Here is a 24689-nt window from a genome sequence, read left to right as displayed (position 1 = left end):
GTTTTTTCGTGTCGAGGAAGAAAGAATATTGGCTGGTGTTGAAGTGTCAACATGGTTAGGTACACATGTGTGCCAATCAGTTATGTCATATAGTCAATTAGCTAAGAAAGACTCCCAATTATTATACCGATTGTAAAAGTTAATTAAAATTTAAAATTACAAAAAATACATGACATAAAATTTGATATGCACGCTTGTTTTTTTTAATCGGAAGTATTGCTTAATTGTGCAACATAGAACTGAATTTAGATTTCTTTTTTCATCGAAAAAATAATTGCTGCAGTTTTCTTTATAGGATTTTGTTATTGATTATTACGGAATTAATCTTAATTTTGTCGTAAGTCACCAATAATAGTTTAAATATAGATAAAACATATTTAATTCGTTATAGAAAACGAGGTTGTTTTTTTCTAACCTTTATTTAATCTTGTTGTATTTTTTTAATATTGTAAAAAGTATCTGTCCCCTGACCACGCGTTGCTATGGTCCAGTCTGGTTAAATGGAAAATACTGGAAATATAAATCATACTTCTATTATGAAGCATTGAGAATATTAAAAATCTATGAGGCAATAATGCAATCAAAAACATTGAAAATCCTCAAAGTGGCACCAACTGTCAAAAAACGCGATACAGATATCCACTTGATTGCGTTAAAGCAAGAAACCGAATTCAAAAATCTTACTTACCATTTTAAAGATCTCTGTGAAACTCTAGGAAAACATATAAGATTTTTTTTGGAATTGAAGTTTACCAACCAAGTTTACACTTAACACTTTACGTTACCATTTTTTATAGACCTCTGTGAAAAACCTACCCTTATCATTCAAAGGCATTTTATCTTGAGAAACACGCAGTAGGCATAAGCTTGTCGAGTGACCGTTTGTGTTGCTTTAAAACATTTTACTGGTTCTAATAAATATTTTTGATTTGGCAATGTTAGATAAACGCTAGTGGCTGAAACACAGCACCTTCGAAAATAAAATAAAAAGTATGGTTCGAATTTTAAAAGTTTTTTTTAATGCAGAAAATAATGAAAGAGAAAAATACATAAAATAATAGACACATTATTTCTACACACTAGAAGCAAAAAATACATCATTGTACATATGATTTATTTCACGACCAAAATTATAATAACCTTGGATATAATTTTGCATATACATAGCTTAACCTCATGCTGAATCTAAACAATAAATAATAATAATTGTAATCTACGAAATAAATTATGACGATTATAGTATTCAATGCGGCGTGATTTTTTAACACCTTCAGACGATCTTAAAATACTATTTATTAAAATTTTCTACCAGTTTTCAACGTTCATTTACTACAAATCAAAATTTTATCACAATAAACAATATAATATTGACATCGACCGATGTAAATTTTCATAATTCAAAAATAATGCTTAGGACTCCATTCACGGAACGACTTTCAGTAGTTTCACTAAAATGTTTTATCGAAAATGATTACCATCAAAATCTGTCCAATTTTCTTTGTTGACGATTGTATAATGACATTGAATAAAACGTCATCATCAAAGATTGGTTCTGATATTGGCTCTTATATCTTGAAAACTGACGACCTCAATCACGAATTTAATGGTTTCATTTCCGGGTAAGTTAGCGTAATGAAACAAGTATTTAACTTTGACAATAAATTGTTTAGAATCGAGATAATGCTGCATACATTTGAAAACGAACAAATGTATTTGTATATGGATTTACATATAATATAAACTCTTCCGTGGTGTAATGGTTAGGGTGTTGGCAGTGGCGTACATTTCATTTAGCCACATAAACAGTGACTATAATGGAAGAAATATAGAAAACTGTTAACTAAGTTTTTTTAAACTTAAGTGAAAATTTATTTCCGTGTTACTGTTTTTATGGAAAAAAATCTTTTGTTACACTAAAATGTACCTACCAATTTACCTTTCACGGGAACTTGTGACGGTTTTCAGAGTTTTTGTTATAAATTTGATCTTATAAAGGATATCACTTACTAAAAAATAAATTAACCAGATACTCACCCCCCGTCTACGCTCATTCATTAAAAATAATCATTTCCTCGTAAATTACCTCCTTATTTACTCATTTGTGACTACAAATTGAAGACAACTAACGAAAAAGGGTTGTTTTATTATTTCTCATTTTGAAATTGAATCGTTAAACTTGTAATAATACTTCGACCTTGTCACGAAAGTCACCAAAAAATATCGAATGTTAAGTTGCTTTTCGTACAAAATTCAAACAAAAACACATGTTTTGGATATTAAAACCATCGTACTTTGTGGTATGGAAATATAACACTCTACTTATCATTCATCGTTCACATTGAGTAATACCACTTAAAAACACTGTTTCATACGCACTTCACTACGTAACAATTTCACTTTAGTTTTCATTTGACCTGATAATGGAATGATTATTTCAAAACCGGTAGTTGTGGAGTAGTGTTTTTAAATCGTAATACACAAATTAAATGATGAATGATAAGGGAGTGTTAAAAATACATTATTTAATTGTTGAGCATATCAAAATGAATTGGCAAAGACATTTTTTTTGTCAATAGAAAATATCGAATCTTAAAATAAATACAAATTACAGAAAATTTAAAATCTTCTGCTTGTTATTTAAAACAAGTGTACGTACTCAGCAAAATGAAAACACGCTCAATTGCAAATCGTATCGTGAATGTCGTTTATAAGATCCTTTATCCCTATTTTACAATAAGCACTCCATGTTCTGATATGAAATCTGTAGTGGGATCTTGGAAAGTCAAATATAAAATAGGTTTCAATGACAAGTACAACCACTTGGGTTCACTGTTCTCGGTACGTGTGCTTCAAACAATATCAGTCGTCGCCTTCTACTTCAACGTACGTTATCATAGGTACAGTAAACCACCTCGAAAGAACCCGGCGGCCTTGGTAAACACTTGATATTTCGAGCCACTCTGCGACTAGTTGGCATTTTACGTATGTATCTGCAAATATTATACTTAATCGATTTAGAATTAATTAGTATTCTGTAAGCTCCTTTGTAAAAAATAGATACGTGTTTTTTTAAACAGTAATTGACTCACTGAATACTTTTTGATGTCGGCAAGAAACGGTAATAATATTGAAATTATAGTGCAAAGTATTAAATGAATAGTTCACTTACAAACCATGTTTTAAAAGATGCGTTTTTTAACCAATAGCGCCAATCGATAGAAAATTAAAATTACTAACGTCCATATTTAACATATTCTGCCAAAATGCGTTAAGTTAGGAATAAAATGGAATAGAAAAATCAATACTCTTGCAAAAGTTGCTGTGCCGATTAACAGTTCACTTTCTAAAATCTCTCAAAAAAGCTCGCTCAAATTGGTAGAAGATTTAATCTTCTGAATGTCGCCATTGGCAAAAATTCTTAATTTTTTATCATGAAGTGCAGGTGGAATACTCAAATAATACTTTAATTGCCTAAGTTAAAAAGGCAATTTTTGATCAGCCCTCCTTTACAAGTCCCAGTCGAAGGTTACATTGAATAAATATAGGGTCCGCCATCTAAAGTTTTTTTTTTTAACTAGTGCTTATTTCGTGAATGGTAACACTTAGCTCATGTCTGATTTGACAGATAATTAGTTTTATCTTTCCGCTAAGCAAATATGGTTGTGTATACGCTTGAACAACGCTGGGAAATATTGCGACATTCGACTTACAGAAGATGCCGATTTTGCCAAAAAAATAATCTTTTCGGATGAAGCTCATTTTGATCTTGGCGGGTATGTAAACAAGCAAAATTGTCGTATTTGGGGCACAGAAAACCCGCACGCATACATTGAAAAGCCGGTACACCCAAAACGAGTCACTGTTTGGTGCGGATTTTGGTCCAGAGGCATAATTGGGCCATTTTTCTTTGAAAATGAGCAAGGAGTGGCCGTTAGTCAATGGCGATCGTTATCGGGCCATGTTGAACGGATTTTTGTTCACAAAAATTGAAGAAGAGGATATTGGCAACATTTGGTTTCAACAGGACGGCGCTACGTGCCACACAGCCGAAGCTACACTCGATGTTTTGCGCCCCATTTTCAAAAAAAAAAAGTTATTTGGCGGACCCTTTATTAGAGTGAAAAGATCACTTATATTTATTTAACTCCTGGGAATCGAACCCGGGACCTCCAGACCTACACTACGGAGACGGTCAAAACTTAATGCAGTTAATTTTCTCTGTTTGCAATTGACTAATTATTTGAGTAAAATATTTAAAGAAAAACATACTGATATTGTACCTTACGTATTTTTTAACATCGTTTATTTCCTACAAAAATGTTCTCTATGCTCCCGACTCTTCACTGTCGTATAAACATTACTTCAAAATCCGGCTCTAAGTAATAGGAAACCACTAGAAAAAATATGATGTTACGAGTATGTTAAGCACACTTCAAGACATTGGCGAATAAGCTTTGAACTAAGAAGATCTAAGTCGTTCCCTCCTCGCGAGCTACCCTCTACATACATCCCCTATCGTCTCACACATACTGTGTACAAAATATAACTTTTCTTTTATATTGCGTTGTTAGTAACACTTGTTTACTTCTAGGGTTGGCTTGATACATGATATTTGCATCAAATATCCAATAACATTGATTTAGAATCGCATCACCAAAATAAGTATTATATTTTGGTTTCTTTCTTGTACGTTTAACGCGTTTGAGTACCTGATGGCCTGCGAATGACAAGAAAATAGCGTCTCCATGTATTTATGTACGACGTATTACCAATTTATCGATCTGATACTAAACAGTTGGTATAATACAGTACCTAAGACGTACATACATTATTCCGTTGTAGAGAAATATGAAAAAAAAAAGTATTTAAAAAAATAAACAAATGTTATCAAATGATTTGAGCTATTTATGGGATGCTTATTTACTTTTTTTTCCACAAAAATGTTAGTTGTATTATTATAACAGGTTTTAAAACGTGCCCATCTTTTTGTCAGGACAATCACTATACCAGCAAGCAAATAATACTACGCTTTACTACCATAGAACTATTCACACTTACAGCCACACAAAATGTTAATCACATGCGTTTTTGGTCGAACTAAGGAACAACATATAGTTAGAATTACAGAACGACATGCACCAAAGTCCGAGGTCTGATATGCACTAAGGATGTTAGTCAAAAAAGGTCAGGATTGAATAGATTGATAGGATTGAAAGGAGTGGGTGAATAATGCTGTAGTAGTAACGTGTAGTATTGTTTACATGCTGTTGTTATGATTGTCCTGACGAAGGACGGGTACGTCTCGAAACCGGTAGACAAAAACCTCGGTGATTTGGATTTATGTTAATGTTTCTAACATTTTTGTTAGAAAAAATATAAAAAAAGAAGAAGATGATGCCATACATATTAACGATATAACAAAAATAAATATATTTTAGAGTATCCTATATCCCATAAAATAAAAATATATTTTATAGGATACTTGGATCGCATTTTTTTTATCTAAATCGTGTATTAAGAACATTATTTTTCTTTAATATGGTCCTTTATTTAAAATGTAACTAGGTCATATATTATGTAGGGGACATTGAAAATTCATTCAGTCCAAATTCTAGGAGATGTTCTTATACGAATGCTTGTAATAAGTTTCCCTCGTCCGTCAATTCCTTCCACTCCACTTTCATCCCTTACATAATCCCCGGAAGCATAGGAATGTGTCACAAATAATATATCTATTCCAATTCTCTCGGACTGCGGAATTTCTCAATTAATATTTTATGTAAACAATGGCAATGAGAGAACAACTCATCTCTAATAATGAAATCTAATACATTCAAGTGTACATCACAGATTTTCTGGAGCAGATTGTTTTAGAACAATGAGATATATGGAATTCTAGAAAATATCATTTTGTATCCTTATCATTTTAATTAATTGATATAAAAAAAAAAACTGATTCGGTTTGATTTGGCATTAAAAAACATAATTTTTATATAATATAGGATTTGATAACTTTTGCCTTTTTTACTGTGAAATAAAATATCACCCTCATTGATCCGTATATTAAATTTCTAACTGCACTTAGGGTTAGTACTTGAAGGATTATTTCTGTACATCAGTGTAAAAGTATGCTATTTTACCAAAGAGAACGTGACATTTTAGTATTTCCTCTATTTTCAACCAAGAACAAAAAGCTTAATGGTAAAAGCAAGTAAAATTTAATTATAAAATCTTTCTATCAATAGTTGTTCAACTAACTTTGCAAAGCTCTTTGAAGTAAGCTTCAATAAACTAACATAAAATATAAGCCTTAATTTACTTTGCAAAACTGTTTCTTTATTTTAAGTAAAATAATTTGCTTTGCCCACTTATAATTATTTTTATAAAATAATAAATTATTTTTAACGTATTTCCCCATCCAAAATTAAAGTTACAGCAATATACGCTTGCTTCTTGACAGTTGCTGGGCACTTTCGATTGCACATTGTTGTTTAATAGATTTAAATATATTTTTATAACTTTACAAGACACATTAACATTACATCACTTTATAACATTAAAGAACTATATTATTTATTGATTCGGCATTAACATTGTAGAATGACATGATTATTTTATTAAAATTAAACACTTGAATATACCACTTCAATGAATTTTATTTTTATTTACTAGTAGTTTCGAAAACCACATATGTTTTCATCTTCTGGTACAAATTAAAACATTTGTTATTAAAACAGTTTTAATTTGTACCAGAAGATGAAAACATCTGTCGTTTTTGAAACTAGTCGTAAAGAAAAATAAAACTCATTAAATTGGTATATTCAAGTGTTTAATTTTAATAAAATTAAAGAACTAGACACATTGAAAAGGAGTGATATCTATTCTTTTTCTTTTCCATTTAGCCCGAGCTATAATAACGCGTGGCTGGGTAAAGCTTCAAATTTGCATATTTAACGCTACCTTGAATTGAACATGCTTTTCTTGCAATTTAAATACTCTAAATCCCATAGATTCAACAGATTGAATAACATTTCCCATCTAATTACTAAAGTCAGAGTTAGTTTAGCTGAACTAAACCACAAACTAAACTACGAGTAAATAAACAATAGTTGAGACTAATTTCCTCGAATATGAAACTCAACGAACCCTCTGAAAGTCACCCAAACGAAAGCATAATTGTCCAAATTAAGTTATTAATGTTGTTCCTAAATACTAAACACCCCCTTTGCACTAGTTCATTACAATTCGGTGAAAATTATCACCAACCCTTACATTAGATACAATATTATGCGAAATCAACAAAACAACACAGTCCCTAACCTCCATTGGTTTGTATTTGTAATTTTCACCGGGTATTTGTACGCATACACACATACATTCACGAATGATAAAAGCAATAGAAATATATGAATAAAAATGTTAAAATTTTAAACCGTTGGAAAAATATGTTCCAGTTTCTTTAAGAACATATTCTACTGTGTCAAGCGATCTGTTTTTCTTACCATAATAAAATAAATGAGTTTTTATTTTTGTAATTCTGACCTTTAACGCCCTCGTAATACGCAAAATTGTTTTTTTTTTCATTTAAAAACCTCAATACACACAAAATGAAATAACGTTTTCCTTAACACATACTTGATAAGATAGTCGATGGCCATGAAAATTTAGAAAAATATGTTTTTCGTCTTTAACTACCAAATTTGTTTATTAGTTAGAATAAATTTAAAATTATAATAAAATTGGTAATAGCAAAATAGACTTCGATAAAAGATTTTTTTATTAAATAAATAAAATTAACAATTTTTAAGGAAGTATTATTACTTCGATTGTATTCATTTCATTTGAATGTTGACACCTAATAGGTAAATAATCGAACCTGCTTAAAAGGACATTACCTCATTTGTTATTCTATACGTAAGAAAACATAATAGAACCGCCACAATCGCTCCATCAAAATAATGGACTCGCATATCTATGTTTTCATCTAGACTAAATTCTTCCGCGGTATTTTGATAATTTGGGCCGAGGTCACAGCACACATGAATACAAATTTCGATTTGATTACCTACTAACCATAAGGATATGATTGTCAAGTTTCAAAACCAACCCAAATTGTTTACGTGTTTATTGTTAGAGCAAATATTTCATGGAAATGAATTCATGCATCGACAACGTTAATTCATGAAAACGTGTTTTTGTTAGGATCTACCAATTAATGATATTTTGTTAATAACATATTGATTATCAATTCATTCTTAACTTTTGAATGGCTTTTATATGATTTTGCATAGTGAACATATCCACATTGAATTAATAGAATAAAAGGGGTGTTTTTTTTTATTATTTTATTTATTGTACAAGTGTAATACTACTGCTCGGGATTAGATTAAATAGTGATGGATCTAGAAAAATGACTGAGGTTTCGGGTTGTGGTCCCGTGGTTAGTGTCGCAAATTCTTAAGTCAGAGTTTCTCGGTTCGAACCCACTCTATTACAATTTGATACCTATTTATAATAATGAGCCGCTCAAGCTCACAGAAATTGTATGAAATTGAAATATTTGTGTGAATAAAAAAAACACTAATATTTCTTTATTATTAAAAAAAAGGTTTAAGTGTTGCTTTTTCGAGAACTTAAGTAACGACTTCTTTTAAAGAAATAATTATTTAATACGATTACCCATCTCTGGATAGGGTGTCCAGTTATTTTTTTTAGTGTCTTGTTTCATAAATAAAGACCAAACTCGAAACTATATTTCGTCATCTCAAGAAGATAGGACAGAGTTAGAAACTCAGAAATAAGAAAGATCTGCGATGTTGAAGATGTTGTGCGATGGGAAAGAGAAAGAAGACGTTTCTGGAGAGATCACGTGGGAAGAGCGAGTTCGGATCGAGTCGTGAGGGTGGCAGCGGACAGCAGCATGGGCGGGATCAGACCCCCAGGAAGACCACCTAAACGATGGAAGGATAGCTGGTCTTCCACCTCCCGGAGTGACCCGAGAATGACAGGACCTAGTCCTAAAATAAGAAGAAGAAGAAGAAGAAAATAGGAAAAGTATCCAAGATTGAGAAATTAATGTTGCAGGAATTATCGAAATTAAATTTCTCAAAACGGTAACAGTATTGTACGATCCCCCTTTCAAATAATATTAAAAATCGAATCATCACAACTTAGTGAAATTAGTTTCATATAACTTGATAACCTTGCTTTCATGAAAATTTAATCCTTTGAAATAAACAAATCATCAATCATTTTCACTCACGTTTGTTGTTGTTTTTTTTTTAATTGAATTATTATTGATATTTGATGGTTTGTGTTTATATTCATAATTATATTTTACTGATATTTTGATTCAACTATTTGGTCGAAATTAATTATAAAATAACTCTTGTTAATTATTTTAATTATAAAAATGAATAAATAAATACTCATATACAGGTATAACAAAACACATATCGTATATACAGTGGCGTGCGCAGAGTTTTCAATGAGGGTAGGCAGTAGGGTTGGGAAGGATAATGCAAAGAAGCACTGGTCGTGTTAGGTACTGTATGAAACACGAGTAATCCAAGGTAGACACTACTTTTTGCCTATATTGAATGCACGCCTCTGTGTGCGTATATACGTCTCACTTTTTGTATGGTATTAAAGTTAAAATGATATTTTAATCTGTTGTCACTTTCATAATAAATTATTATTTATCTTGACCCATTTTTATGTCTATTTTCAATGTTATAACAATAATTCCCGTCATCATAAACTGTAAAACAACATTTTCGGCATCTGTTTTCGTCAGTGAAATTATTTTTACTGAATACGATTCAATGTAACTGCCCGATTTATACACTCAATACAATTTCAAATAATGAAATTTACAGTCATTTAAATTTTAAAGTGCAGTAATAAAGAATTATTCATAATGGTTGCACAGGATTTTTTTATTTTGAGAGAGGTCATTACGGTATTTAAAAGGTGTAAAAAGTGTACAAAACGTTTTTCATTCTAATACTGTAAAATAACGTAAATTTAACATCGTTTTACTTATTTTCAAAAGTTTGTCAATGAATTTAAATTCCTTGTACTATGGTGAAAATCATACGACAATAAAATAGAATAGTTGTGGTCGAGGGTCATTATGTACAGAAACAATAGCCTGTCTCTCACAAACTTATGCGAATACAGGCTACGTTGTAATATATATATATATATATATATATATATATATATATATATATATATATATATATATATATATATATATATATATATATATATTTATATATATAAATATATAAATATATGTATATATATATACAAATATAAATATATATATATATATATATATATATATATATATATATATATATATATATATATATATATATATATATATATATATATATATATATATATATATATATATATATATATATATATATATCGCCCGCCTCCGTAGTATATATATGCATTATTTTCATGGCTTATTTGAGGAAGCTCTGTGAATGTTTAAAGTAAAAAAGGGCACATTATGACCATTAAATAAATTTACAAAGCTCATTAATTAATGACTTAGCTAATAGGCCAGCATTTATTGTTGACATGTATGTAAAAAATGGAGGCTTAATTGTTAGACAAATATCTAACAATTACGAAGGTATTCAAGGCAGCTCTCACGATGTACAGACGAGGTCAATTAGATACGTGTTAATATTTTAATTAAATGATTGCATGTTTATCTTTTCTGATATTTTTGACTTTTCTAATAAATAAAATAATTTCCGGTGATTATATACTGCGTATTTGATTAATTTTCATTATCCAGTTCTTCCGACAGTCTGAGAATTTTGACTGCAATCATACATATTTATGAAATCACATGATTGTATTTTTCTTAAAACTTTTTCTAACTTACCATCACGCCGCTTCCTTTATAATACAATATTAAATATCTGTAAAAATAAAACTGCATTTTATATTTTATATACACTCAAAGTTTAAATTACGATTGGAATATTAGAAGTTTAATTTAAATAAGTTTACTTAAAAACTTGTTTACTTAGTAAATACCACTATTTCATAAAATCTCTTGTAACACGTGTTTCGATTCATTCTGCATAATTTTTAAACACCGTATGTGAAGCTAATTCTTCATTTTAGAGTTTGGTCCTTGGGACGTTAAAGGTTGAGGAGGGGGAAGGAGCTATTTCTTATTTTTATTTATTTATTTAATTATAATTTGTATTTTTTTTATTTCTTAGCAGTAGAAACAAAGACAATAGGGAGGAGGCTTTAGTCTTTGTCATATTGTAAATTACGGAGATTTTACCACAAAGTGACTGCCGAATCAATAAATAAAATAATTAAAAAAACAGTTATTATTTATATTTGAAGCACTAACTTTGTGATTTTCTATTTTAGAATTAAAATATAACTTTGTTTAAAAAATAAGCGGTTAGCTTCGAGACCAGTAGATATAATAATTAAGTTAAAGTAAAATACTTATAGTAATTTTAAAATAAAGTTATATTTTAGTTATAAAAAAACAGGTTTAGAATAAAAATTGAAACTAATTGATCATATCAGACATTTGGCCTTTTTTTTTGCTTAAAGTCTTTGACTTCTTACATATAATATGACTTTATTAATTAAAATATTTACTATCCAACACATTAACAAAAAATGAAATGTAATACGTTAAGTAATAAATTTACCTCGTAAACCTTGTACAGTTGCCTTACATCACGCTCCTCGCAAATTATATTATAATGAAAGGACCATTCAAATAGTTTAATGTTGTTAAACACATTTAAAACTACAATCTTTCCGCTGCAAAGGATCTGTATAGACTCAATAGCCTTGAGATGCAGTATTGGTAACGAGTTAAACTTGTTCTAATAGATAATACGGAGGACTTAAGTGATATGTTTTATTGAATTGCGAGTACAATGAATAAATTTAATGCAAATTGTAAAATATACAATACCACATTGTAGGATTTAAAAAAGTATCACCATCTAGTTTCACTCAATTGAATATGTTGATAAAATACTCTAAATTCCAACTATCTTCATACATATAAATAGAAGACTCTATTCATCCCTTTCATCAAGCAAAAGTGATCTGGTACAAAGTCTCGAATGCAAGGTGTTCAGTACTGCGCCCTAGATTCTTGGATATTCAAGAGGAATGTATTTAATGACAAATGAAACTACTGTAAGACTACTACTGAAGACAGTGAAGGATAATTATATCATAAAACTTAATAGTTGTTGTCTTATCATATAAAATGCAGTTCCACCAAGAAATATTAGTGCATAATTTCAGGAATAATTTGTCTGTAAGAAATAGAGAGTTACTGAGGGACTCGGAGTTGCTCGTACAAACTTGTGTAAATTGTACACATGTACACTGCTAATATGTACGAATTATTTTAGGGAAGAAAGCTTTATTTATATTTTAACTACCATTTTTACTAACCATCTATTTTAATTGGTATTTAAATCGGTGAATGAGATAAAAACAACTGATGAAAAACGATATTTCAATTTCATGCTTTTTTATTTTTTATTTTTATCGTGATATTTAAATATAAAACTTCGGTAAACTTAAAATAAAATAAAATAAACGATAATACGAAAGTCAGAAGCAAGGGTTCGTGATTAAACACATTTCACATGATTTTAAATGACCTATTGCGTGTACTCATAATGATATATATTTAATAAAGCAACCTTTGGTAAACATCCAAAAAACAAACAAAAAAGGAAAAAAAATATTATTTATACATAAAAAGGGTCAACAGTTCACGAAATTACTCGTTTTTATCACTGTTAGCGGATCAAAAACTTTTCCAAATCATTTTAAAGTACTTTTAATACAAATCGTCAAAAGTTGTAACTTGTGTGATAATTTATGAGGACACATAGAATAGGAGCCATCTAGGGCTGCAGACATTATGTTTGCTGTAAGTTAATTACGAACCAGGCTTTGAGAGGCTCTAACTTGCATTTGACTTGCAAATTAGAAATCTCTGTGCCTAATTTGCAAACTGCACTTGGTTTCATTCTAACTCCACGTAATAGGACACGTCGTAACCACAATACGGGTAGTTTGTCGTCTACAAATTAATAATATTGGCTAAATTTAGTTGCAACACACAATCACAACACAAGAAGCAGTTTGTTAATTGTGTTTGCTTCAAATTAATCCGAGAATTTATGTGCGATATTGTGTCGAATGTTTGCGGCTTTAAAAATTTTGTATTCCGTATTTTATTACGGACTTTTATAAGACGCACCGAAATTTTGAAATAATTTTCATAGCAATTGCAAACCCAGACTAAAATAAAATACAATAACCATCACTGCAATGTTGCCAGATAGAGAAAAACTTTCTGCGGCATCGAAAAACTGGACATTTTCATATTATTTTCGAGTATAACACCTAAATTTGAAGGAAAAACTGCGTCTTATAGTTTGTAAAATACATGTCAGTATATATTCTTCTCCTCCTATCCGCACCCAATGGTGCATAGGGCACTGTATCTTATTGACGCAGTGTTATCTCGATCGTTACTTACATGAAGCCAAAGTGATCATTCCTGCACTTCAGGGACCCGTCCAAGGATATATCAAATAATTGTTACAATGTAAAGTCACTTATATTTACTTTCACCCCCTCCTTTGAATCGAACCCGGGACCTCCAGCACGGTAGCTCAACGCGTTAACCATTACACCACGGAGGCAAATATCAGCACACACACGCACACACACACGCACACACACACACACACACACACACACACACACACACACACACACACACACACACACACACACACACACACACATAAACACCCACACACATATATGCGTCCACGTGAGCTTGACCAAAATTTATTCCAAAAGGAGTATTTCTCTCATAAAAGCACCCTCACCGATGTCGAAGAGATCGGTATGCGAAGGAGATACGGTTGAGCAGGGATACCGCCCTCCCGACCGGCATTACCATTGGCAGGTTGATTCTACGGATCGGCTGACATAACAATCTAGTCCCTCGAAATCGGAGATAGTTGTCGGGAACATTGGGATGGATTCTCTCCCGAACAGTATCAGACACATGAAATGCGTGACCGAGTACGAATCCCTTATTTCCATACTGTTTTATTCCTGACTATTTAATACATTAATACCGATGCCATGGAAGAAAAATATAACAATGACAAGTTTGATATTTTTTGAGGAGAACAATCTGAAGATTTTATACGATAAAAAAAAACTGTTTAAATCTATGTTTATTTTTCAATATACTGAGATACATACAAAAAGGAACTTTTTTGTCTGAATATGATAATTTTTACAAAAAATGTGTTTAAAAATGTTTAAACATTTTTTCTTTAAAATTTTAATTCCTTTAGGATACAGTTCAAAGTGATAGTTTTTATTATATTTTCTTTACGCAGAATAATTATTTATGCACATGACACCTAAAATAATTGTTTTTTTTTGGGTGAAATGGGATAAATTTTACCAATTGATCAAGGAAAGTGTGTTTAATTGTTTCTCTACAAAGGTTTGCCTTCTTTGATACTAATATTATGTTATAATATTTTTATTGCGTTGAAAATTATTTTGTTTATATTTGGACGTAAATGTTTAAGAAACAAAAACTGGAATTTAATTCTTTAATTACATTTATTAATTTTCTTTGTGCAAGTTTTTAGTTTATAATGAAATACAGGATTGAAAAATATACATAAGTACTTATATTTTATATTATGTTGAAACAGCTCTGAACTCCCAAAAACTTAAATTGTTTCATAAGCACTTGTATAATTATAACTTTGAGTATTGATTCGAAAGTTACGATGTTTTAATTAAGTATTCAAGGAAATTAACATAACTTATCAGTGAACTTTTAATGGTTTAGGTTGACTACGGTTGTTTGAAGTAAGGGCTTCAAATACAAATTTGTGCATATTCTAATGAAATTACTCTTGTAGATGTTGGGTCTCCTCGTGGGTCTTGTAGATTATGGGAACCATTAAAATTTGTTTAAGGGGAACGTTTAATAATCATTATCCATTAATGTTATGTATTTATTTTTTCTTGATTAAGTAAACTTTCGCGTAAATAATATAATGTAACATATGATTTACATCTCATCAGTGGCTACATCGTTTAAATAGCTACAGAAAGAGTTCTTTCTATTTTTTTTTCACTAACTTAAATTGAGCCATAGAAATGCTTTGCCAAATGCAGCTAGTATTTTAAATAAATCCTCTGACTATTATTTTTTTATTGCCTTTTTTTTTAATCGAAAAAAGATAAATATTTGTGTTTTTATTATTTTTACAAATATTTAAATTTTATGCTATTTCTGTGAGCCTAAGCGGCTCATTATTATAAATAGGTATCAAATTATGGGAGAGGATTCGAATCAAGAGCGTCCGCGACACTAACCACGGGACCACAACTCGACACATTTTTCATGTCGCCTTTTTTATGAGAAATCATATAAAATACATTTTTTTCAAACAACCTACTTTTAAAGTGACAATTTTATTTGCCAACGAACAAAAAAACAAATCTATTTAAATCTAAAATAATCCACATCATATTAAATTAACACTTTTATTTGACACCAAACAAAAAAAAATCTATTCGATTCTACAACAATCCAAATCGTGGGAGCTTACACGTAGGAAACTTTTGGAATTGAGGAACATTTATAATCTATGAAAATTAATAAATATCTTCTTTTACAGTGGCCCCCACGGCTGATGCGATTGACCTTCGCGGTCCTGCTACTCATCACAGTTCTATCACAATCCACGGATTCTGCAGAAAGTGAGCATTTTCATATTATTTTTTACAAAATAAATTTATAATTTTTAGAAAATGTTTTGTTAGTTGAGATTTTTATGACAGTCTGTATGAAATTATTCAAACAGTATTTTGTATTGATTGATTTTGATTGTTGATAAGACGTTTGATTTTTTGAACTCCATAATTAATATATGTTTAAATATTAAAATTAAACACCCATTACAAGGGTCCAGTATGTTAAACATTTAATTTTTTAAAAATATTTGAAAAATTAAATTCTTGACAATTGTTTCGCCTTGTTAGGTCATTATCAAACTACATATACTGATGATTAAATGGACTGAGGGTCCTAATATAGCTTTACAATTCTAGGCACTTAAGTAATTATAAGTCTTGTCAGCATAACATGTACAATAACAATTATTAGAAAAACCAATGATAGTTGAGGTAAGGCCAAGTGTTTAATAAGTAATAGGGAAATGTAGGCACTTATATTTATTTTCTGGGAAATTTATAATAAAGGAATCATCTATTGACATTGTATTGTGAGACGATTGATGTTCTTATAGCTTTTGACAGTTGTTGTAGAAATTAAATTAATATTATTATAAAAGTTAGTTTTAAACTCTTAAGAGAGATCACTTTTACTGTCTAAATTAAGGAATAACTTTATATTTGTATAATTATATTTATATATAAAATAATATTACAAAAAAACTACATTTGATACGCTATTACTGCGTTTTAGTGGCTGCAATATAGTTTGAAGATATTAAAATATATAATTGGTTTTAATTTTGATTATCTTGAAACAGCTTTTCAAATAAAACCCGCCGGGTCACGTCGAAATAAATTCTTCTATAAAATTAATCACATTTCAGGACTAAAATACCAAAACTCCGTATAGCGTTAAAAAGTTCCGGAATGTATCAGAAATTCCAGTGTTCTTCTGCGTAATCTATCATTTAATATTTCATAATATGTCAGCGAAGCGTGGATCGCCTGGTATTTTGGCATCCATCCACCACGTTGTACGGGAAGTATTGGAACTGATAGATACGTATAATAACAACATGATATGGGATATTCGTACATATCGCATAACTCCGTAGCCGGCTCCGCGGCCCACCACGGACCGCCTCTGGATATAAAGTACTCGAATACAAAGCAGTCTGGGCGGACCAGTGCAGAGGCGCTAAGGCGGGGCGGCTCGTGGAAATTAATGTTTGAGTTGTAACTAACCTGAACATGCTCGATTTCAACACCATTGTTTTCTTCATCATTAAACACTCCTCTTTAGATCATCATAATTATTTTTATTTATCATTATTTTGATGTTTTCATTTTTACATTTGTACTCCTGTGATACAGGGTTAAAATTTAATTTTTTATATATGTCTCAACATGATATTAGATTTAGGCTTTGTACTGACATTTCTTGGTGGAACTGCGTTTTAAAGAATTAAATAACATATAATAAATATGTAAATTGGTTTGAAAATCACCATAAATATTTTATTATAACTTAATAATAATGTATACCGGTTTCGAGGACAACCGCTTCTTTATCAAGATTGATTAATCAGTAATTAATTTTATTTGACCAACAATCGATTTCCTCGTAACTGACATAATCAGGCTTATTGAACCTGATGATGTCAGTTACAATGGAACCTTATTGCTAGTCAAAAAAAGTTAATGTTAAAAAAACTACACGGTTGTTATTTTATTCCATCAACATGAAATGAAACATCTATCATTCTTCTTTATATAAAAAATATGGAAGTCAGAGCATCCCAAGGCTTACGACCTGGCATTTGGTTGGCTTAAGCGGTCACTCTATACACTTGTGTAACGTTTACCATTCTGCCCATTAAAGAACACCCATATTGCATTAATTCTTGAAACCTGTATGAATGCAATGGTCTCGGAACCTTTCACATATGGGTACGACTTTCGATACGTTTGGAAGTATGGCCGATTGCAGCGCCACCAGTTGAGAACGTGTTGAAGTATTTATTTAACTTAATCCGATTGAACATAAGTGAGATTTTTTCCAAATAAGTATTTTAAATTTAGAACAATTCATCGGTAATACTATTTTAGATAACTTAAAACAACATTTTGTAACTTTTGAAGTGAAGCGAAGAGTTTGCAAAAGAAGACGCTGTGGCGTAGTTGGGTAGACGCTCGACTGCGAAACTGACGTCGCGGGTTCGATTCCCGCCAGTTGCAAAGTGAATTTCAGAAATATTTATTTCAATTGGTCTGGGTGTTTGTGATGTATCTCTCTCATCTGCCTTCCCTATCCTTACTATCCTACCTGCAGTCAAGTTTCTAAAATAGAGGCTTTATGAGATATCCTTTAAAAAATGATAAAATAAGATTGAATACAGTCCAAATGTGATCTGACGATAAGTGATTGACTTTCATTACTTACAAAAAATATTTATTTGAAAAGTCGTAATATTAAACATTGAGACTTGTTAAAACCTAAACTCACGTCTACATATTGCTCACTCCTTTCAAGAACGTCATAAATCAAAAAACTTGATTTTTTCAGAAGAACGTTTTTAAAGTTTAAAAATATAATACAATGTTTTAAAAATAAATATCAAGCCACTTACTGAACTTTTTACTATGTAACAGATCTTTTTAGGTAAAATCTGAAGGTTTTTTCTCTATTTGAAAAATATTTTGTATATTTAAAAAAAAACAATACATTTTATTCAAAATGCAAAAACAACACTTTCTGCCCTGTAGCGGGTAAATATTAAGTTAAAAATATGCCCCTTTTGCTGGGATATAGTACATTTTCTGGGCATTCTGAAAACATGCACAACTAAAAATTGAAGATTTTTTTATTTATGACGTTCTTGAAAGGAGTGAGCGATATATTAAAGGCCGTAGAAATATGTTTTACGTTAAAACGCTAGTGTGTTTCATTTGCTGATTTCGTATTGCGCCACTAGGTGATGCTGTACACCTCACACTCTCACCCACCCCTGCACACACATGTATGTATTTAGGTATCGGAAGCCTACCTAGGGGGTGACTACCACATTATAAAATATACGCTCACAATACTACCGGGGTTTCTGGCTGGAAATCTAATGTCAACAATTGTAAATTTATTCTTCAAAGTGAAGATACATGGAAATAAATTTCTCAAGATAAATTTTTAAGAAGATTTATGGTTCAAATTTATTTTGAATTCGTTGATTCTCTGTAGAATACCAAAGCATTTTCTGAAATGTACGTGATTTGATTGATACTTTTTATACGAATCGTTTTATTTTTTGTTTTTGTATATACATTACAGTATAAATGTAACATTTGTATCAAAACTGTTAATATTTTATGAAAAATACGACATTTTTTATTAACCTCTATTATTAAATAAATATGAATAATTATTTTTTTATAATCTCTACATTAACAAAGCAGTCTCAGTATTTTCATGGCATACGGTATATCATTAGGTTATGTATGTAATCACTTAAATCACCTAATGATAATAACATTAAAAAACCTTCTACCAATAATTTCAACACCCATATTACTTTTTTTTAATATGTATACCATTTAACAAGAACACATAGTATTATACACAATTTTTCGTATTTTGAATTTTAATCTGATAAAATTAGAGCTGAAACCTTTTTTATTTGAGATTCAATCAAATTTATCTAAAGTACTTTTTTTTCAAATGTTTTGTGTTTATTGACACATACTTTTTTTGACTCTTAAGGGTTATAAAATCTTGAAAACAACGCCTAGTGTGTAACAACACCCATATTACTTTTTTTTTTAAATATGTATACCATTTAACAAGAACACATAGTATTATACACAATTTTTCGTATTTTGAATTTTAATCTGATAAAATTAGAGCTGAAACCTTTTTTATTTGAGATTCAATCAAATTTATCTAAAGTACTTTTATTTTTCAAATGTTTTGTGTTTGTTGACACATACTTTTTTTGACTCTTAAGGGTTATAAAATCATGAAAACAACGCCTAGTGTGGTTTAATTCGGTAACTTTGAATAAACTAAAAACGTTTGAAAAACGTTTTTTAAATAATATTTTTGTTACCTACTACAAATAAATAAAAAATATGGTTATCGTCTACAAATTTGGAAGGTATTTTCCTTGATGCATTAAATTTATACGTCGTATAAAATGATAACACTATTATTTTTGACTTTTTTAATCATTAAAGAGAGAATTTACTGTGTCACAAAGCTAAGAGTCAGGAAATTCTGTTTTTATCTTTATTTTTTATAACTAAAACCGAAGTGAAAACTTACGAATATTTACATAATCCCCTGTGACCGTCCAAAGTATTGCATTCATATATGTATGAGATATTTTACGAACATCAACGTGTTGCCAGGATCCCTGATGTATCACATATCTCAAAGAAATATATTTTCATCTAGAGGATACTGCTTTGAATCACTTTAAAAGCAGACTTTTATGGTTATTCCAATACATACCCATTATTGAAATTACGTGCGTTGATAAATAAAAAGGTTTATAATGGAAAATAATTAAAAAATTCATTATCAATATATTGAATTTTTACAAAGCTGTTCTCGACCACTATGGCATAGTCTGGTTAAATTGCTAGTGAAGTAATAAAAATATTAAAAATGTTTAAATCAAAAAAGGTATCATAAAAAAATAATTGTTCTATGACAGCAGCTGTCTAGAAGCACGCTGTCCGCCATTAAAAATGTTTAATATTACGAATGCTGCTTAAATTCAACCGATGGCGCTGTCATTGCGGTAAAAAAATATGTTTAAAAAACAAGCGATCGGTGAATAATTGCGATTTTGAACTAATTTTTACATTTTGGTTTTTAAATGTGGCAGTTTTTAAATTAAAAGTATTTTATACATATTCTCAAACTTTTGATAAAATTATCAACTTTCTAAGAAACCTATAGTTTCTTTAAACAATGCGAAAAATTTGTGTTTTTTATTTGCTACAAACTTCTTACAAAAGGTTTATTTATTTAATTTGCAGTGATGGCCCAATACGTATTACTTCTAGTTTTGCTTTATTCATTGTTACTGCAAGTAACATTTAAGGAATTGTAGTTATATTAAAAATATTTTTAAATATAAACAGTTAAAAATGTTGTTACTATGTTAAATCGCTCAATTAAAATGTTTTTTCTTCGTATAATGTACACAAAATTTAAACTTGTTTCCCATAAGTTATAACGACTTATTGTATTCCAGCAACCCATATATTATATTGACCTTAAAAGCGTATTAGATTTCACTAGCAGTAAATTCATGAACTACAATTCACTTTAAGACCATTGTTTCAAATTAGTTTTATGCATTGTAGCTAATGGGAATATTAAAAATGTTAACTTAATTAAACTATTTGTTACTCTGATACTACTTTTATTGTTTATGATATTTAAAAAATTAAAATATCTTATTGTGTTGTGCTTATTTCTTTTAACAAATATTATTGTAATACTAATGATTGCAAAATTTACTTTTATAACGCTGTGTATATTTCGCTTAGCCTGGTTAATTTCGAAGATATTCCTGGCTATTCAATAGAAAATATTGAATAATTTAAAATGTCTGTTATTTTAACCGTATTTTATAATATTCGTAAAGAAATTTGATTTTTTTACTGTGGAAATTTCTAGATTCTAATTGAAATGTCAACAGCGATATGACATTATTAATGTGGGAAAATGATATTCTGCTCATATATTCAGAGGTTTCCTTTTATTTGAAATAGTTGATGGAAGAATATCAAAAACTGAATATTTTAACTCTTAAATTATAACAGATAGATAGAAGCAATAAAATTGGTTTGTATGACGGAGAATTTTACACAGTCTCTGAAGTTATCACTTAATTCAGCCAATAATAGTGATCGCTATACGAGTAAATGCCCGCGTTTTCGTATTTTTGTTACAATAATTTCATTCTCACTCATAAAACATTCATAGAAATCTTAACAGTACTCGTATTACCCTTTTTTAACTTACTTATATTCATATACTTAACGACGATTTTATCTCATAAATCATTTATATATATATAACTCAACATATTTTGTTTAAGTATAGAAATTAATCTCCCAGAATAGGAAGTTATGTGATAAGATATATTTTTTGATAATATTATTTTAAATGAAACGAATTTATTTAAATAATTTCACACACGTAATACCATAAACATTTCCATTTGTAAGCAATGTTGCAAACCCCATCTGAATCGCCCCAATAGTGTTTTGATTATATTTAAAGAAACAAGTTTCAACTGAAAATTGTTTCACATTCGTTGAGTCATTTAAAACATTGTCCGTAAAACAATCAATCTCCGGTGATGCAGTGTTTCGGGAATCACCCGGCAGATGTCACGTGTCGCTGCATCCGGCGGAAACGAACCCAGATGGACGAGTTTCCGCCACCATTTATATCCGTTTCGCTGAAATTTCAGACAGGGTTGAACAATGGGCGTCTGAAAAAAGGCGTCCTAGACAACTGATATATTTACGTTTGCGCACATATGCAAGAGAGTTTTTATAAGAAAGTACTTCAAGTACTGAAAGATTTTTTTTGTATTTATGATTTTTTCGTTTGTTGCTTTTGTTTTCATTCTTAAAAGAGGAAACCATAGATAAAAGAAGATTTTTTTAATTGGAGTTTTACTGATTGAACTGTTTTTATATGACAATTTTCCTTACTTCAAGAAAAACAGTGTAGGTACTTGAAATACTTTTTTTACGTTACTTTACACTTGCTTACTTTTTCATTTAATTTACATTTTTTTCATCCTATTTTACATCAATTTATTAACAAACTATAAATCATTGCAAAAAATATTATTAATGTCTAGATATTCTCAAGGCTTGCGAACTGCGATTGATATCAACCGGGAGTTTTTTTTTCGTAATTTCCACTAACTAGTAACCAGCCCTGGTAACAAAAGTAAACATAAAGCAAGTACATGGATGCGTAGTACATATTATCAAGTAATGAAGTTTGAATATATCTGCTGGAACGGTCTGACTGTCGCTTTCATTGTTTGGAAAGATTAATCGCATTACGTTTCAGTTCGGTGTTAAAGTGATCGATGAAAGCGTCCCATTGTTTTGATTATTCGTTACAATTTAAACTTTTATGTGGATTTTCTCTTTAAATAAATTCTATCGAGTCATTGATGTAATGAAAATGTGATATTTTCCAAAAGGTATTAATTTAATACTCGTATTGTAATAAATCCATTTATAAACATAAAAGATTTTTAACATATAAGACTTACTCTATCTAGACTTCATACCAAAGAATATTTTTTTATTCTTAATTATAATTGTAGTTTACTGTGTTATTTTTCTTGTCAAAAATTGTAAAACGAACTCCGAATCGAAACACAAGTATCTACTTTATTAGAGAGGTAGAAACGTTATATTTGAAATGTATTATATATTATCGACTATTTTGTATTATTTAAATATGTATTTTGTAAAAAAAAGCAAAAAAAAAACCCTGTAGAACATTTTTGTTACATTAAATTTACAATGCAGTAAAAATGGTCATTTTTATATATTTTGACAGTTATCGATGTTATTTTTTTAAACATAAAAATACAGTTAGTTCTATCTTGTTACAAAAATAATATTTTCATGTTCATTTTATAAATATATGTATGTATATACATATATACTTATATTTATATATATATATATATATATATATATATATATATATATATATATATATATATATATATATATATATATATATATATATATATATATATATATATATATATATATATATATATATATATATATATATATATATATATATATATATATATATATATATATATATATATATATATATGTACATATATATATATATATATACATATATATATATATATATATATATATATATATATATATATATATATATATATATATATATATATATATATATATATATGCAATATAAATAACACAATGTTTTGAGTATGTCCACATCCTAAACAATGTTTTGGACACACGTGAAGTTATGAATACCTATCATTAATGCTTAGGAACCTACCCACGAAATTCAGAAATATTCCATACTTAAATATATCATTTTATCAATTCTTACATATAATTAATAATATAACATTGATTGAAATTGTTTTATTTTATTATAGCTCCCAGAAGACGCATCCGCCGCCCCCTGAAGGTGTCCACGTCTGTCTCTACCAGCAGCAGTGCCTCGTCCCCTGCTAAAGTCCTGGCTCTGGCCAGAAGGGGCGATCAGGTGGCAGCCGGCAGCGCCCCCAAGCCGGCCCCCAGCAGGTTCAGAAGGCCACCGGCGTCCAGGAAGTCCAGTGCGGCCCTTGACAATGCTGTGCAAGGAAGTTCCAAGGACATTAAAGACAAGGATGGTTATAAGGTAGGATTGAAACTTTGTAGCTTTATATTTAAACATCTATGATTAACATCTATGATAAAGTGTCTGCGGTAAAAAATCATTTTGTTGGCTTTTATGTGTTTATGTAATACAATAATTTCATTAATTGATTCAGCAATCACTTTGCGGTAATATCTTTCCATTTTATATTTAAGTTTTACTTGGTGAATATCACTATTTCTTAAAATCTATTGTGACACGTATTTCGATGGATCACGCATCATTTTTAAACACCGCATTTTTAAACAATGTGTTTGATAATGATGCGGAATGCATCAAAACATGTGTTACAATAGATTTCATGAAATACCGGTATTTACCAAGTAAAACGTAAATAAAAATAAAAATAAAATAACTAAAGATGAAATGAAGGTTACATATAATATATACGATTCATATC

The 24689-nt window shown here is 29.6% G+C and overlaps 1 protein-coding gene across 1 annotated transcript in view; it reads left to right on the top strand.

The window, feature by feature from the left end:
* Positions 1-24689, top strand: part of Cht7 (chitinase 7) — a 130342-nt gene that overhangs the window by 59198 nt on the left and 46455 nt on the right. The window contains exons 3-4 of the mRNA XM_088273549.1: positions 15768-15849; positions 24027-24271. Coding sequence (XP_088129675.1) covers positions 15768-15849; positions 24027-24271 — 327 coding nt within the window. The remainder of the gene's footprint in view (positions 1-15767; positions 15850-24026; positions 24272-24689) is intronic.

Source organism: Brachycentrus maculatus, unplaced genomic scaffold, assembly GCF_059751285.1.
Source record: "Brachycentrus maculatus isolate JH-2025_06_01 unplaced genomic scaffold, ASM5975128v1 h1tg000589l, whole genome shotgun sequence".
In the NCBI taxonomy this organism is placed as follows: domain Eukaryota; kingdom Metazoa; phylum Arthropoda; class Insecta; order Trichoptera; family Brachycentridae; genus Brachycentrus; species Brachycentrus maculatus.
Note: the sequence above shows the minus strand (reverse complement) of the source record. Positions and strands in the feature narration are given on the sequence as shown.